General features: G+C 35.6%; 2 protein-coding genes across 4 annotated transcripts in view; one reads left to right on the forward strand and one right to left on the reverse strand.

Annotated features, from left to right (window-relative positions):
* Positions 1 to 14,726, forward strand: part of LOC134542358 (carbohydrate sulfotransferase 11) — a 127,243-nt gene extending 112,517 nt beyond the window's left edge. The window contains exons 4-6 of the mRNA XM_063386531.1: positions 7,092 to 7,262; positions 8,864 to 9,021; positions 12,362 to 14,726. Of these exons, the coding sequence (XP_063242601.1) occupies positions 7,092 to 7,262; positions 8,864 to 9,021; positions 12,362 to 12,452 (420 nt within the window). The 3' untranslated portion in view covers positions 12,453 to 14,726. The remainder of the gene's footprint in view (positions 1 to 7,091; positions 7,263 to 8,863; positions 9,022 to 12,361) is intronic.
* LOC134542357 (uncharacterized) overlaps positions 1 to 15,727 on the reverse strand; it is a 196,566-nt gene that overhangs the window by 153,939 nt on the left and 26,900 nt on the right. The gene's annotated exons all lie outside the window — the stretch shown is intronic.

Raw genomic sequence — 15,727 nt, forward strand, 5'->3', positions numbered from 1 at the left:
AACCTTCAACAAACCCCTTTACACTGGTGTGGCCATCTTAGATTTATCCAAATTGCATCTCTATGATTTCCACTATAACTATATGCAGGTTAAGTTTCCCTTTCCATCTCTGCACCTGCTTTACTCAGATACCGATTCTCTTCTGTACCACATCGAGTGTCGCGATGTGTATTCTTCGATTCTCCCCGATTTGGCTTCTCGATTCGACACTTCGAATTATGCTCCAGATAATGCTCAAAGGTTTCCATTAGTCAACCACGGAATGACTGGTGGCATGAAGGATGAAGCCGCTGGACGCATCATTACTGAGTATGTTGGTCTTCGCCCCAAACTTTATGCATACAAGATGGACGATGGTGCTTTTACGCTTAAAGCCAAGGGTGTGAAGGCCAGTGTACTCAGCTCGCTACTTTTTGAGCAATATCTGGATTGCTTGCAAACAAATTCACAGGTTTGGGGGACTCAATATCATTTTCGTTCACGAAATCACATTGTTTGTACTGAACGCGTGACTAAGGTGGCGTTGTCATCAGGTGACGACAAGCGGAGCATTTCCGATGATGGAATTAGCACGCTTCCATGGGGACATTACCGTCTAGATCCCTGAACCTGAGTTCCCCACATTATAAGAGATTCTAACTTTTTTATTTTATTTTATAATTTTCCAGTTTATTTTTTTTTGTACTATCCTCATACCTTGGTACGCTCAATAAGCATTGCTGCTCCGAGTCGAGTTGTAGGAAAACAACAGCACTGCAAACTCCTCCTCCGCTCGGAGTGGCCAACTGGGTAGATGGCAACCAACTTCGAAGAAAGGTTTTAACATATGGACTCCATGATTTACTACAGATTGATTTGGTAGAAATGATACCATACAGTAAAGTGAACAGTGGTTACAAGTACATCCTGACTGCCATAGATGTGTACAGCAAACGTGCTTATGCAGTTCCAGTTAAACAAAAGACAGGTGTGATGGTTACTGCTGCCATGAGAAGTATTTTGAAAGAAGCAGGAAGTTTTAAAAGTATTCAAAGTGATGCGGGAACAGAATTTTATAACTCAACTTTCAGAGCTCTTATGAAAAGAAAAAAATATTAATCATTATTCCACTCACAGTGAGATTAAAGCAAGTGTGGTAGAGCGGTTTAATAGATCTCTAAAATCGCTGCTTTTTCGCGAGTTTTCAGCTCAAGGAAATTATAAGTGGCTTAAAATTTTACCACAAGTTCTACGTGTCTACAATAACAGATTCCACCGCACCATTGGCATGGCTCCGAATCAAGTGAAGGATGACTCTTTGCTACAAAGTGTTTACAAATATGTAAAGACAATTGACCCTAGAAAACCTAAGGCTCGTGTGGGGGATCATGTACGCGTGTCACGAAACAAGAAAGTTTTTGAAAAGGGGTTTACACCGAATTGGTCTCACGAAGTGTTTAAAGTAACAGCTATGAGATCCAGCTTTCCGCGTGTGTATAACTTGAGTGATATGGATGGAAATGAAATAGGTGTTTTTTATGCTTCAGAAATTCAAATTACAAAATACCCCGATACATACTTGGTAAATAAAATTCATCGAAAGCGTGGTGAAAGATTACAGGTGTCTTGGAAGGGGTTTCCCGATACCGTGAGGACATGGGTAAAAGGGAAACGATATGGGAGTTTAAGATTACATATACACATTTTATTTTACCTTATTGCTTGTTCTCAATCGAAGCATATTCTATGGAATCGTTTGTGTGGGCTGTTGTTGAGATTCTATTCCTGCAATGTATTTATAATGTGTGGACTACTTCCTGAACACGACCCAGCACTCTGCAGCTTGGGATCAACAAGCTGTGACATCGGGGTTGTTGTCATCTTTCCGTCAAGACCCGGGCAACTATAGTCTTCATTCTGTCTCTGACAATTCCATAATGAACATGGCTGCTTTTGAGGAAATTCGCGATTGCATTGAATATGCGCTTCATGCTTGCATCGGCATGAATATAGATGCGATAGTACACCATCTAGAGGTCTCCGCGATCAATTTGTTCGCTGCATTTCCAGAGGAATACGAGTTTCTAACATACCTTTACAACGGTATTATAGCATGCCTTGAAGCTGTAATGGAGGCTCAAGAGCAAGTGGAGCCAGATGATGGAGTGGACAGCGGCTTCGGAGAGAGTGACGGTGAAGCATAATGCTTGCGCCCTTGTTAAACATGGAAAATAGGCCTCTCGGGGAAACTCACCATGTATAAAAAAAAGGAGTTAACGCATCTAATGCTGTACCTCCTGAGACATAGTCTCTAAGGTGATGTGGAAAGCAGCATACCACTATAAATTCAAACACAAGTTTTTTCTTTTTATTTTCAGCTTACACTCCAGAGAATCTTCCGCCACGTCGAGACGAAGAGAATGAGACTACACATCAAAGTTATAAATTCACTATCACTAAATAATAATAATGAGCTTACACTATTATTAAATTCATTACAGGAAAGCTAACACTAAAGTATGCCTATAAGAAAAAATTTCTTATGCCTGCTTCTGATGCATATAAAGGAACACATATCATGGTCATTCAATATGGTGCACTCTGTGCATGTAAGGGAACAATCTTTTCGGTGCACTCTGTGCATGTATTGGAACGAGTCCTTGGGTGTATCATGTGCTTCCAAGATGGTGGGGCTGTTGAATCCAAGATGGCGGAGAATTGTTTAAAGGTTGTAATATTTTTTTAAATTTAAATATCGCGCCCTCTGGTAGCAACATTGTTACTAAATATATCGATTAGAATTCGACCTATCGAATGGTGCTGCGCCCTGGCAGCTGAAATATGAAATAAAAGTAAATATATAGATTAGCATTCGACCTATCGAATGGTGCTGCGCCCTGGCAGCTGAAATATGAAATAAAAGTAAATATATCGATTAGCATTCGACCTATCGAATGGTGCTGCACCCTGGCAGCTGAAATATGAAATAAAGATGGCGACGGTGGCGTCATCTGGTATCTATTATATTTACTAAAAGATGGCGACGGTGGCACACTCTGGTAGCCAACTTGAGAATCAAGATGGCGGCGCCTCTGGCAACTAATTTTTGATTTTGGCGCCATCTGGTAGTCTGTGCTGGAATTAAAGATGGCGGCTGTATAATGATTTTTAATTTCAAATGTGGCGCCTTAGGTATGCATTAAGGAAGGCAAAGACACCCTCCCCCCTTTTATCATAAAACTTGACGTCAGTACGTGGCATATATAGATTATTTATTCCACCATATCCCAATTGGTCTCGTGGTCTAGTGGTCAAGGTGTCCGCCTCGTAACCACGACATCATCATTGTTTTCACGTCCCATGGATCGAATCCCAGCCTCGGCACTGAAAATATTTTAGTTAAAGGAAAAATAATACCTGCTGCTACCTGGTGGCGACCAACAGAACTATATGACGTCACACAAGATGGCGGCCTCCAGCAGACGAAACAAGATGGCGACCAGGAAAAATCAAGATGGCGGCCTCCAGCAGACGAAACAATATGGCGGCCAGAAGAAATCAAGATGGCGGCCTCCAGCAGACGAAACAAGATGGCGGCCAGAAGAAATCAAGATGGCGACCTCCAGCAGAAGACACAGAATCATGACGTCACGATTCGAAGTTGGTGGAAATTTCTAGAAATACAAAATGGCGGATTTGCGAATTTTCGATTTGCGGATTTGCGGATTAGCCACTGGATTAGCGCATAAAAAACTGGATTTGCACATAAAAAACCATAAAAAACCATAAAAAATGCATAAAAAACCATAAAAAAATGGGATAATCCCCGGATTACCCCGCTCCCCCCTCGCCTATGTTCCAGAGTCGGCACGCTCTCCCTACTTACCTGCACAATTGAGGTATCATTCTTCTCCTAACATGCAAGCATACAGAATACAATTATATTCCATTAATGCAACATCTAATTTCCTAACTAAAGACATAACTAAAGACATGACTTTTGTAAACCCAGTATTTAGCAATAAAAAGTTTTTAAATTTATTTTCACATCAAAGGCAATATAAAATTTCAAAATAGTGTTAATTTAAGACTTAAACAAACATAATTAATGGCCTAAAACAATACAGATGTTTATGCATTATGTTAGAAATGAATCAAGATAGGAAAACCAGTTAAAGTTTATAAACATAGATATATACTTTGTTTAACTGTGTAATATTTTATTTATTATTTTATTATTAATTATTCATTATATTATTTATATTCTTAAACATTTTGTAAACTACAATGAACAATAGCTTTTTAACCAGAAAATACTTACTTACGAATTTTAAACATATAGGAAGATTACTATTTTAACATGTGAAGTTCAATACAATTAAAAAACAGTAACTTCAATGTTTGTAAATCTCTAATCACAGGTGCAAGTCTTGGTACACTGGGGCATTAGGCCATTCCCATGTTTTATTCAGGGTGTCTACCAGATCTAGTAAATGAAATTCCCTGATTTTTCCAGGTTTTCCTGGTCTAAAACTGAACTTTTCCAGGTATTCTGTAACACAATTACGACATTCCACGAAACTGAGAAAACTGCATAACAGTACATTGACGGGTTTCAAAGTATTTCAACTCACTTAAATTAGTAAAAAAAAAAAAAATACCTTCTTCCAGACGTGGCCAAAGTGACTCAATTGATGGCAAATAAAACATGCTGCTATAAATATTACACACACTTACTTTTGCAAAAACATAAGTAAAAGGAAGCTCCCATCAATTTCGCAGCGACTCAACTTTTGCATCTATTGCACTTGCTTCAGAACGAGCCAAATCCAACACTCGAGCCTTCTTCAACTGCAATGCCTTGATCTCCTCTTCAACTCTTCTTTTTCTGCCTTCTTCTTGTCTGTAGCTTCCTTTTCTTTTTGTTTTGTTTGCAGGGCTTCCTTACGCCTACAACTAGCATTTCTTACATACTGTAACACGGACTTGGTGATATCAACATGCTCTACACCTCCAGAACGTTGAACAAAGTCGTACATCTGTCTTTGTGCGATCAGTATTTCTTCCTGCAAGTTTCCAGTCAGCAGATTAGAATTCACTGAAAATCCTCTTTCCAATGACGCATTTCCATGGGAAAGTACCAACATCATCCTCACAAACTTTAGAAGGCCTGTTTTGGCAGCTTCTGTATGTGCCTTAAGAATAAGCATCCGCAAGAGATCAAGGCGCCAGTCTTCTCGAGAAAAAGACGAGAACAGTGCTTCAGAATCTTGCGAGGAACATACCAACTGATATGATCACTCAATGTTATCAGCTTCTTGTCCTTATAGCCACTTATTTTGAAGACAACATTCTAAACTGTAATTCACACGCTGTTTCCTCACACCCGAATTTAAAGCCACAGACGGACATAAGCAGGAAATTCCCTTGGTAAGATTGTACTTCAGGGGACTTTTGTCTTGAAGTTTTTACCATAACCTTTAGACAAGTCCTAACATCATTTTTCAGTAACAGGACAGACTTTACTGGTACTTTCTCTTTCTTGATGGCATGGCGTACTGCATAACCCAACTTGATATTGTTAGCAGTCAATAGATTTTCCTGGTTATCTACATCCAATATACATTGCGTTTCTCCCTAAAGCAAAGGTGCCATGGGTGCTTCACTTTGGAACATTGTGAGAAACAATTCCAGCGCTGATGCCAAAGAGTAGAAGAATGTCAATTTTACTTCTAGAAGATTATCTTCAAGAGCACTTTTCACTACACTGAAAGACACAGATGAAATAGAAACTTCATTAACAAATTTCTTTAGGTGGGGTAACGTTTTCATGGCACGCTAGGCAACTGCAGTATTCCATCTGATTGCACAAAATTTATTGGAAAAAAGCTCTGATCCAGTTATTCTACTCAAATCTGCCCTCCTTGCAGGTACATGCATAAACAAATAGTAACTGTACCTGAAAAAACTAACAACGTCCAATTGTATAGCAGAAATTCCAGTTTTGAAAGCACCATGGACCGTATGAAGCCCACAGCTACCAATTTCTAGCAACGATTGCGAATCTTCACCAAAAGTGTCTGTGATATGTATTTTCAAAGCTAACAAAAATGCCCAGTTTACGTTGAGGGCATCCATAGATACTTAAAATTAAATGCACCTGTCGGTATAATCCGAACGTGGGAAGCACATGCTGCAATACGTACGTCAGCAGGATAACAGACCAGCTTGAACCAGTTTGTATCACGTGATTTAACGCCACTTCCGAATCTGATGGTAAATAAAAGAAAATGAACGTGGGAACTGTTCGTTATTTTCCATTCAAAAATAAAAAAATGGGCCGCGATACACTTGATGCTACGTCAATGCAAGCAGATCAATAAACAAAAACGTATTGCCAACTACAACCTACCAAACAAAAATTCCCTGATTTTTCCCTGATTATAATATTCCCTGATTTTTCCAGGTTTTCCAGGGTCAGTAGACACCCTGTTTATTTTAAAATAAAATTTCATAGCAGCATTTCTAGGTATGTCAAACCAAAATTTTTAAGTATCTACACAGAAACTAAAGAATAAATTTAAATATTGAGGACATAAAAAAAATTCAACATAATATTTGGAAAAACAAGGAATAGTCATCAGTCAATACGTACAACCTTTGGACGTGTATTATATATCGTAGAGTCCCGCTAATCCAGGACACCGCTCGTCAGATACCAGTTAATCCGGACGAGATTTAAAACATATTTTTTTTGTAGTGTACAATCAATATACATCAAATTTTAATCACGAAGTTTTTATTTGTTAATCCTACATTAGTTCACAGATTTAAAACATAGGTCCTTGTGTACAGTAGTATTAGAAACCAGAATTAAGCTGTAGGAAAAGTTGTGTATTTATGAAATATATATATATATATATATATATAGTTTTACTTTTTATAACTTGTGCTATGTCCATTTTAAGTTAAATTTCATTATATCCGGACTTCCGGTTCTCTGGACCAGGTCTGGTCCCATCTAGTCCGGATTAACGGGACTCTACTCTCCCAGTTTCACAAATGGCATTCAGAAAATGACAGCGGACGGGAAATTCGAATGATTGTTCCAGGGCAAGGGGAACAGAAACCCTAGATGGCCCACGTTCTCGGAGTTCGTCAAGTACCTGGTGGACGTCCACAAGAACGGGGAGCCCTTCGACATGCACTGGGCTCCGGTCATGCAGTTCTGCACGCCGTGCCAGGTGGACTTCCACGTCATCATCAAGTTCGAGACACTGCAGGTCAGCGACGAGTGTTGCAGAGAAGCAAATCTTCACGGGCACACTTACAGTGCAATTTAGAAATTGCTTACAGGTGCCATCTGCCCGGGCACACATGCGGTGCGTAGAGCTTCAGGTAAAACAAAGCCATTTCAAAATGACTCAAGATATCCGAATGGAGTCTGCTTACGAAAAGGATTTAAGAATTCGCTGAGGGCCGAAAAGTACTTTTGATTTCGGATTAAGTTTTTAAACTTTTTTTTGAATAGTTAAAATGGCTAAAACGTGTGTTTTCAGAGTAATTCTTAGGTGTAAAACAACCGGTACAGATTATTGAAAGCACTTAAAGGCCTTGCATTACCCCTTTATCTTCATTTCTCCTCCATATAATGTTACGGTCACCGCTCAAATGACGAGAAGACTGCGCGCCAGTCCACAGCCTTGCGCTTAGAGGCAATACCGCGCTATAAGCACCAGCGAGCGTCGCACTTATCATCACGCCTCACTAACATACATACACCGCAACCAGACGGCCCTTTTAAGATATCCGAGTGGTGTCTGTTTATGAAAAGCATTTACGAATATTCTGAGGGCTGATGAGTCACTCACTGGACATTCTTTCATTTTCTGTGTCCACAGATGTCTAATGCGTAGACCTTAACTTCTATAGTCACATTTTTTAAATATTGCTTAAAAAAATCTGTAGTTAGCAAAAAAAATATATAACACAGTATTTTTGTTTTAACAAATGCAAATATAAAATATTAGAAATTAAAAATTGTTACAATTTTAATCTGGTGAATCCAAAATGACATTATTCAGTTGGTATCTATCTTCCTTAAAATTGAGCTATTCACAACTAGAAAATTAATGTCCAGTTTTGCTAGTTCAAACAAAGTAGGTGGATGTTATAAGCATAGCAAGGAAAGAGGTACATAAACAAATGTCAACCCCTGCACAATGCAAAATAACATTACTCATTTTTACAGGTTTAAGATGAATATGAAATAATGTTGTATGTATGTTCTTATTTAGTACTCGAAAAAGTGAAAAAATAAATTCCAAGGCACAAAAAGTGATTTGAACCATTTTAATTTTCTAAAATAGCTGATGATTTACTTCAAATGTAAAAACCATAGTTGTAAAATAATTTTCATAAAATTTGTATTCATTATCAACAATAATTGTTCTAGACCAAAATGAAGATAAATCATTTAGTTTTGCATTCAATAATTACAAAATTTATTCAGTTTTTGTTTGTATTCATAAAAAATAAAAAGGAATAAACAGGAAAAACATACAATACATAAAACTCAAAAAGAGTGAATGCATTATACTATTGCAAAATAAAAATGCAATCCATCAATTACTACTAATAAAATTTATTTTATTTAGCTTTAAATACATATGTATTAAGAAGCAATCTGAATTTAAAAGTGTGAATATTATTTAAAAGAATTTATTTTTTGTACATTTAATGTTGTATTCTCTCAAATTCTGGCATCCCTTTAAATCCATAAGTAACAGTCCTAATCATGCTAACTCCATTCCTTTACCATATTTCCTCCACAACAAATCTGTTATTCCAACTGAGAGTTCATGCTGGCGATGTGTTTCTTTAGGAAGACCAGAACTACCTGATACACCTAGCAGGCCTTCAAAATACAATTAAACCCGAGTGGAAGAATCCAGCAAAAGGAAGGTCCACCAACAAGCTGATCTCTAGCTACTACTCACAACTGTCCAGGATGCAGATCCTACAGCTCTACGACATTTACAGGTTAGCTGGTGCAACTGTGTTGTTTTTAAATGCATGTTTCTCTTGACACAGCGCTTATACGAAGTTTATTCAAATAAAACACGGAATTTAATTCATTCTACTCAAGTAATGAGGTGAGCGGTACAGCGGTGGTGTGAGAATGGGGAGGGGATAGGCATGCACACGGCCCTCACACTCACGTTTGTCATTTCATTATCCTTAAAAGCAAACAAAAAGTATCAGCGTCAGTTGCGCAAAGCGTAATTATTCATTTTCTCGCCAACGAAGGTGTGAAAGCAAGTGAAATTGTGAATAGACTCCAAGCACAGTTTGGTGATGCTACTCTTAGTAAAACCCAAGTGTTCGACTGGGCCCATAAATGACTAAATGGTGTGATAAAGGGGAACATCAAAGCCATAAACGACGTATAGCAACCTCCTGAACACCCACCATACAGTCCAAGACCTGTCCCCATGTGACTACCATATGTTTGGTCCACTGAAGGAGGCATTAGGAGGGGAAAGATTTGAAGACAACGCTGCGGTCGAACAGTATGTGGGCAATTGGTTACTGGGGCAACCATCTTTTGTTTTTTATGAAGGAATCAAAAAGTTTCCTATCCGATGGAGAATATGCATTTCTGTTGAAGGAAACTATGTAGAAAAAATAAGTATTTTCATTTGAATTTTAGTAAATCACCAATAAATCTGTAGAACAATATTCCGGTTTATATTTGAATGACCCTCGTACATATATGAAATTATAAAAGTACTCAAACCGTTTGAAATTGTTAAAATAGAACCACACTCAATAAATGGCTACATCATTTACCTTACAATGAATCTACACTTGTTTCATAATTTAGGTTCTAAGACTCAGAATGTACATTAAATACAGTGGCATCTCAATCACCTAAAAACAGATGTGGCTTTGAAATTAGGCAGGATTGTCTGCTCTATTGTACAGATTTGGTATGGGGTGTTCTGTGGCTTATTACACAGTGCAGCCTATTGGGAACAACTATCAATGCCTTTCAGGCAAGTGATATCAAATTCTGTATGGGGAGAAGTGCTGGAGGAATCCTGCTGGTGTTAAGAGAGCACATGAGCCCACATACCGGGGATCCAGACAAACTCCTACACCAGACGAACTCGTACCTTGACTTTTCCGGGCAGAGAATTCAGTTCAGCTCCTGCAGAGCTTGAAAATGATCTCCTTCCCAGTTCCCATACCTTTGTGGTACATTTTATCACTCCTCCTCTCTCTGACCCATTAGCTCAGTTGTTAGAACTTCTGACTGGTGACTTAAAAGTCCCGAGTTTGTTCCTTGGTCAGGTCGGGGATTTTTCACATGTGGATCGAGAAAGGAAAAAAGGCAATATCAGGAGGCGGGGGTCGAGTTTCGAGATAGGACAAAAATTACAAGCATATTGCTAAAAGGAAACCTTAAAAGTAATGTGATATGCACAGATCACGGTAAAGTTATGTCTTGTAGCATCATTTATGTGTTTGGATTATTTCTTTTTAACTTTGGGGTTTGAAATGTTGTACATTAAACAATAATGGTGGGGTCTGACAACAGTTTTTGCTCCCAGGCCCTTGTTTTTTTAGATGACCCTGTCTTCAGAAGGGCCCAGTCGTACTACGGCCATATCCCCATGGTGATTACTGGGGATTCCAACAAGCCTCTTGGCTAACTAACCCATCATCATCATTACCTCTCTCTAGTGGCAGGATCCCATGGGTCTGAGGCTCATGCTGACTTGCAATGCTCTGATGGAAAGTGAAACCATTCAGCAGCCAAAAACACTCCAATTCTGTGTACTGGGACTGTATATGGGGACACCTGTGTATCAGCACTGCATTTCTACATAGTAAGTTTACCTTCTGGGTCGTACTGGAACGTATGGCATCTTAACATTTTTACAGAAATGGCATTTACCTGGAAGCCAAGAAGCAGCATTGCATGGAGAATAATTTCACAAGTTATCGTTTAAACTTTCTATGGTTCAAGTCACACCACTCACACAAACACAAAATACAAAAAAACTAATCCTCTGCAGTTTAAACCACATATTTACGAGACAAAGAAATCATGTTGGGTACATTATTCTGTAATGTACATCAAATTCTAACTTTAAATTAACATTAACTTATTTAACATTCAACCAAGAACAAAATCTTGATCAGAGCTTCGTAACTGTCTTGGTTGTGACACAGCAGCCAATATGGGAGATCTAAGGCAGGCTTTTTCTCACTGCAATAATGCTAAATTCACATCAGACATGTCAAATAAAAGAACCTTTTCAACCTATTTATTAATATTTGAGTCGATTTTCATTGTGCTCCAGTTGTCCATTAACAAGCTTTCAATCACATAGTAAAATTGATAGCTTTTCCATGTATTCCTAGATTAGGGCTAAAGATAATGTTATATATATTTTTTTGATGTTCTTAAACCAATTGTAAATTATAATTCTGTATATTTATTCTGTTCCATGAAAAGTAAAATGTAGGATATTTGGTACAGTTTTCTATTTAGTTGCTGGCAGTACAAAGTATAATGAAGAATAGCTTTTACCGACAAAGTATTTGTGATAGTAAGTTATGGGGATGGGCCAATCAAATCCTCAAATACCATCAAATCCTTAGTATTCAAATGATATGATATTCAAGGAAAAAGTTCTAAAGAAAAATATTAGAGTAAATAAAGTGTATCAAAAAATTAAACACTGATAAGCTCTGAAGTTTACTAGGTCAATTTTTTTCTTCATACCTTCATGCCATTCGCCAAGATATTGTACCTTTAACATGTATGTAAATATATAAATAAAATTACAATACGTAATGATTATGGAAACTAAGTTTGTGCAACAATCATTTAAAGGAATGTTTTAACATCATAGTTAATATGTTTCATTAATTGTACATTATTATATTTTTAATCCTTGACACCTAGATTTGTATTTTAGGTTAATATTAAAGGTATATTGTCTGGGATTCGAATTAGAATTTTGGATACAAGAAAATTGGGATTCGACCCATTAATAGTAAATTAACTTTACCTGAATCTGCTGTATTAGCCTTAATTCAGTCCTCTATTTATAATAAAATTTTAATAAAAACACTAGAATTCATGAATCCATAATCATTCATATTTTTAAGTGAATCAAAAGAATTGCAAAACTTTATGTAATGAAAAAATAACTAGCATAAAAATTATTTCAAATGTAATATGTTACTTGAGATATTTGTCTCCTCCTAAGATTTTCTGCAAATGTGTCTGAAAGTTTCATGATTCTGTTACAACTATGGTGATGAATATATGGGTAAATACAACCCAGAATGTTTGCTGTTATAGGTATGACTTTGAACTATTTGGCTACACGCTGGAAGGCTACTTGGACTATGGCACCACTGAAGCAACAGACACACAGAACACCAAGCAGTAATGAGTGAAAAGAAAGTGTGAAAGCAATGTTTATAAGGACTTCTACAATCATCAAGCACAATTGTTCTTTCATTGTGACTAATTTCCCAGTATTCAAACATCTACAAGACTAAAAAAACCATTCCAGATTTTTGTAAATCACAAAATAATGGCAGCCACAATGTGAGTTTGTAATTTAAAGTACTGTTTTAACACTTGTTAAAAAACTACACAAATGATAGTTATGTTTATAGAATTTCTGAACTTTACAATTTCCAAATCACATTTTATGATGCAAGCTTTAAAATAAAAAGGTAAAAAACATTCCATCAAATTGTAAAAGTAAAACACACTTTTATCTACTCACAGAAAGTACTTATGAAGTTAGGAAAAAAAAAACACTAATAATGCAAATTAGGAAGCCAACTATTCATACTATAATCTTTAGATTAAAATGTCTTTAAAACTATAAGCCTGCCATAGCAAACTACTTGGGAATGCAGTTACTTGGGTTTCGAAATATTTTTAACCATTCTTTTTAGAAATATAAATTTTGTCTATGTTAAGCAATTAGATGTGTCTAATGCATAATTTGGAATAATGAATCCATGTGACTGCAATAATATTTTATTATATTGAATTTTAAAAGTTATCTAATAATGTTTTTAATGTTTTTATACAAATGTCAAAACAACTGAATATGTACTAAGCTTTTTAAATTCAGCTTGCATGTATAGCCACCATTTGCTAATAGACTGGCTAATTTTTTCATGTCCATTTTAATAATTGAGACACAAATCACTCTAGAATTATAAAGAACCTACGGTCATTCTTTAGATCACAACAAGTGGAAACATGGAATTTTAACAAATTAAAAGAGTTACAAATTTTGGCTGCACGTCTAAATAATACATATATGCAAAAATATTGAATTCCCAAATGTAAATACATACAAATGAGGAGGACATTAGCAATTCAGCATTGTGCATTCTGTTGCCCAGTCATAATATATACTTTGCATTAGTATTTTAATGTATTTCCTTGATGTATTATTTCAAGTTATGACATTTTTATTTGTAAATATGTGGTATATGAAATCAACCAAACAAACTTGTTTGCAATTCAAACTGTTCATTAAGCTAAAAATCATAACAGGATTATCCTAAGCACTATGTCGTATACCAAATTTAAATAATGATTAAAAAAGTAAATTCATATTTGTCGAGATGTTAATACATGCTAGTTGAATGACACTATTCAAATGTCTGCTTAGTTTCTCTCATTTGGTAATCAAAGAGTAATGAACTCTGTAGCTATAACTAGATCTAATATCTCAAAAAATGTAGTAGTGGGATTTTCAATGGAACATGCTATGGCATGTCTACCCTACAAACATTGACAAATGATGGTAGTTATCAATTTATTACAAACGAAAAATTTCCATGTGCCAGTGATAAACTTTTTGCATCGCTAGCTAGTCAAATGAAGATAGTATGAACTCGATTAGAGCGAATGATGGTCATTACACTACTTTTATCACATAATGCTCCGTAGCACCAAGTGTCCTCCTTAATTTGTGTCAGCCTTAGTTATTTTTAATAATTTTATTTTGATAGTGTTGCACAACAACAGTGGAATTACAAAATTAAAAAACAAAAAAATATTCATCCATAAAATCGCAGACCGTCCCACAGAGGGTATTGATGTCCATAAAACAGAGTCCACATGCAGTTTTAAAGCACTACTGATACTCTCACAAATTGTACTTTGTAAAGATAACATTTCAGATACTTTAAAAATTAAAAAAAGCTTTATTCTACAAAAATTTTATTTGGCCTCAGTATTTTCATTAATTGTCCTAAGCACCATAATTTTACTACAAGATAAAAGTATTTAAAACAGACTAATATTATCTGACAGATGCAACAACATGCAAATTAAATACTAAAATTTTATAGACTTCTGAAGATGTAAATACACAAAGTCTAGTCTATGCTGACCGGTTAGAATTCCATCCATTGGAAATACCAACATTGTTGGAAATGTAGTGACTTAAATGTTGAAAGAAAATTATTTTGTGGTAGAATTTACTATTTAATTAGAATAAAACCAAGGGCTTTAATAAAGTGATTTACATGCTATTTAGCTACAAAAATACAAAAAGAGCAATTGAAAACTAATCCAGTCACGGGTAATTTGATAAGCAAATAATAAAAATTGTATACCATATGTACCATAATGTAAATATGTATATAAATTTTTTTTTCTGATAATAAAACTGTTTGTTAGTGTGTAATTGTTAACATTTATTTTTACATGCTTTATATTAGCTTCACCTGTATGTTTGTCTGTCCGTCTGTAACTCTTTCGACTAAGAGTGAGTGGCTGATCACTGTTAAATGTCCCACCAATTTCATTACGTTCGTTAGCCGAGTGGTCTAAGGCGCGCAAATTCTGTGACGTCAGCTTTCGGATTCAGCGATCGTGGGTCCTACTCCCGGCCACGCCGAAAAAAAAAAATTGTTTTTTTTCCCGGTTAATTCTAAGATTATATCCATACATCTAACTGTAAATGATTCGGAGAGACTTTACCATTTCTTTGTGACGTTGCAACTCCAAATAGTTATCTCAGATGGTAATAGGTAGTGTCGGTAACTCATTTCCCTATGATAATTATACATAAATATAGTTTAAAAAACTAAAAAAACATGCTGTTAAAGAATATCAAACTAAAAAGTTAAAAATAAATATAGTTTAAAAAACTCAAAAAACATGCTTTTAAAGAATATCAAACTAAAAAGTTAAAAATAAATATAGTTTAAAAAACTAAAGAAACATGCTTTTAAAGATCATCAAACTAAAAAGTAAAAAATAATTTTAAAATTTAATTTATGACAATAGTATATAAGCAATACTAGTATAAATGAGAAAAAAGCATGGGGCGCTTAATATACAAAAAATATGGCACAAAGCGCCTCAAGCTTTTTTCTCATTTATACTAGTATTGCTTATATACTATTGTCATAAATTAAATTTTAAAATTATTTTTTACTTTTTAGTTTGATAATCTTTAAAAGCATGTTTCTTTAGTTTTTTAAACTATATTTATTCTTAATATGCCAATGTTTTCACATGATCCATTTTTTTCCTATGTTGCAACAGCTTGATGCAATTGATAAAATTATTTTCATTCAATGATAACATTTTCACTTAAACATTCAGCCTGAAGTCAGAGTTAGTTACATGTTCAAATCCTCAAAACCTCAAATAGCACAAAAAATGTTTGGTATTCAAAGA

The sequence above is a fragment of the Bacillus rossius genome (assembly GCF_032445375.1).
Source record: "Bacillus rossius redtenbacheri isolate Brsri chromosome 4 unlocalized genomic scaffold, Brsri_v3 Brsri_v3_scf4_2, whole genome shotgun sequence".
NCBI classification, from domain to species: Eukaryota; Metazoa; Arthropoda; class Insecta; order Phasmatodea; family Bacillidae; genus Bacillus; species Bacillus rossius.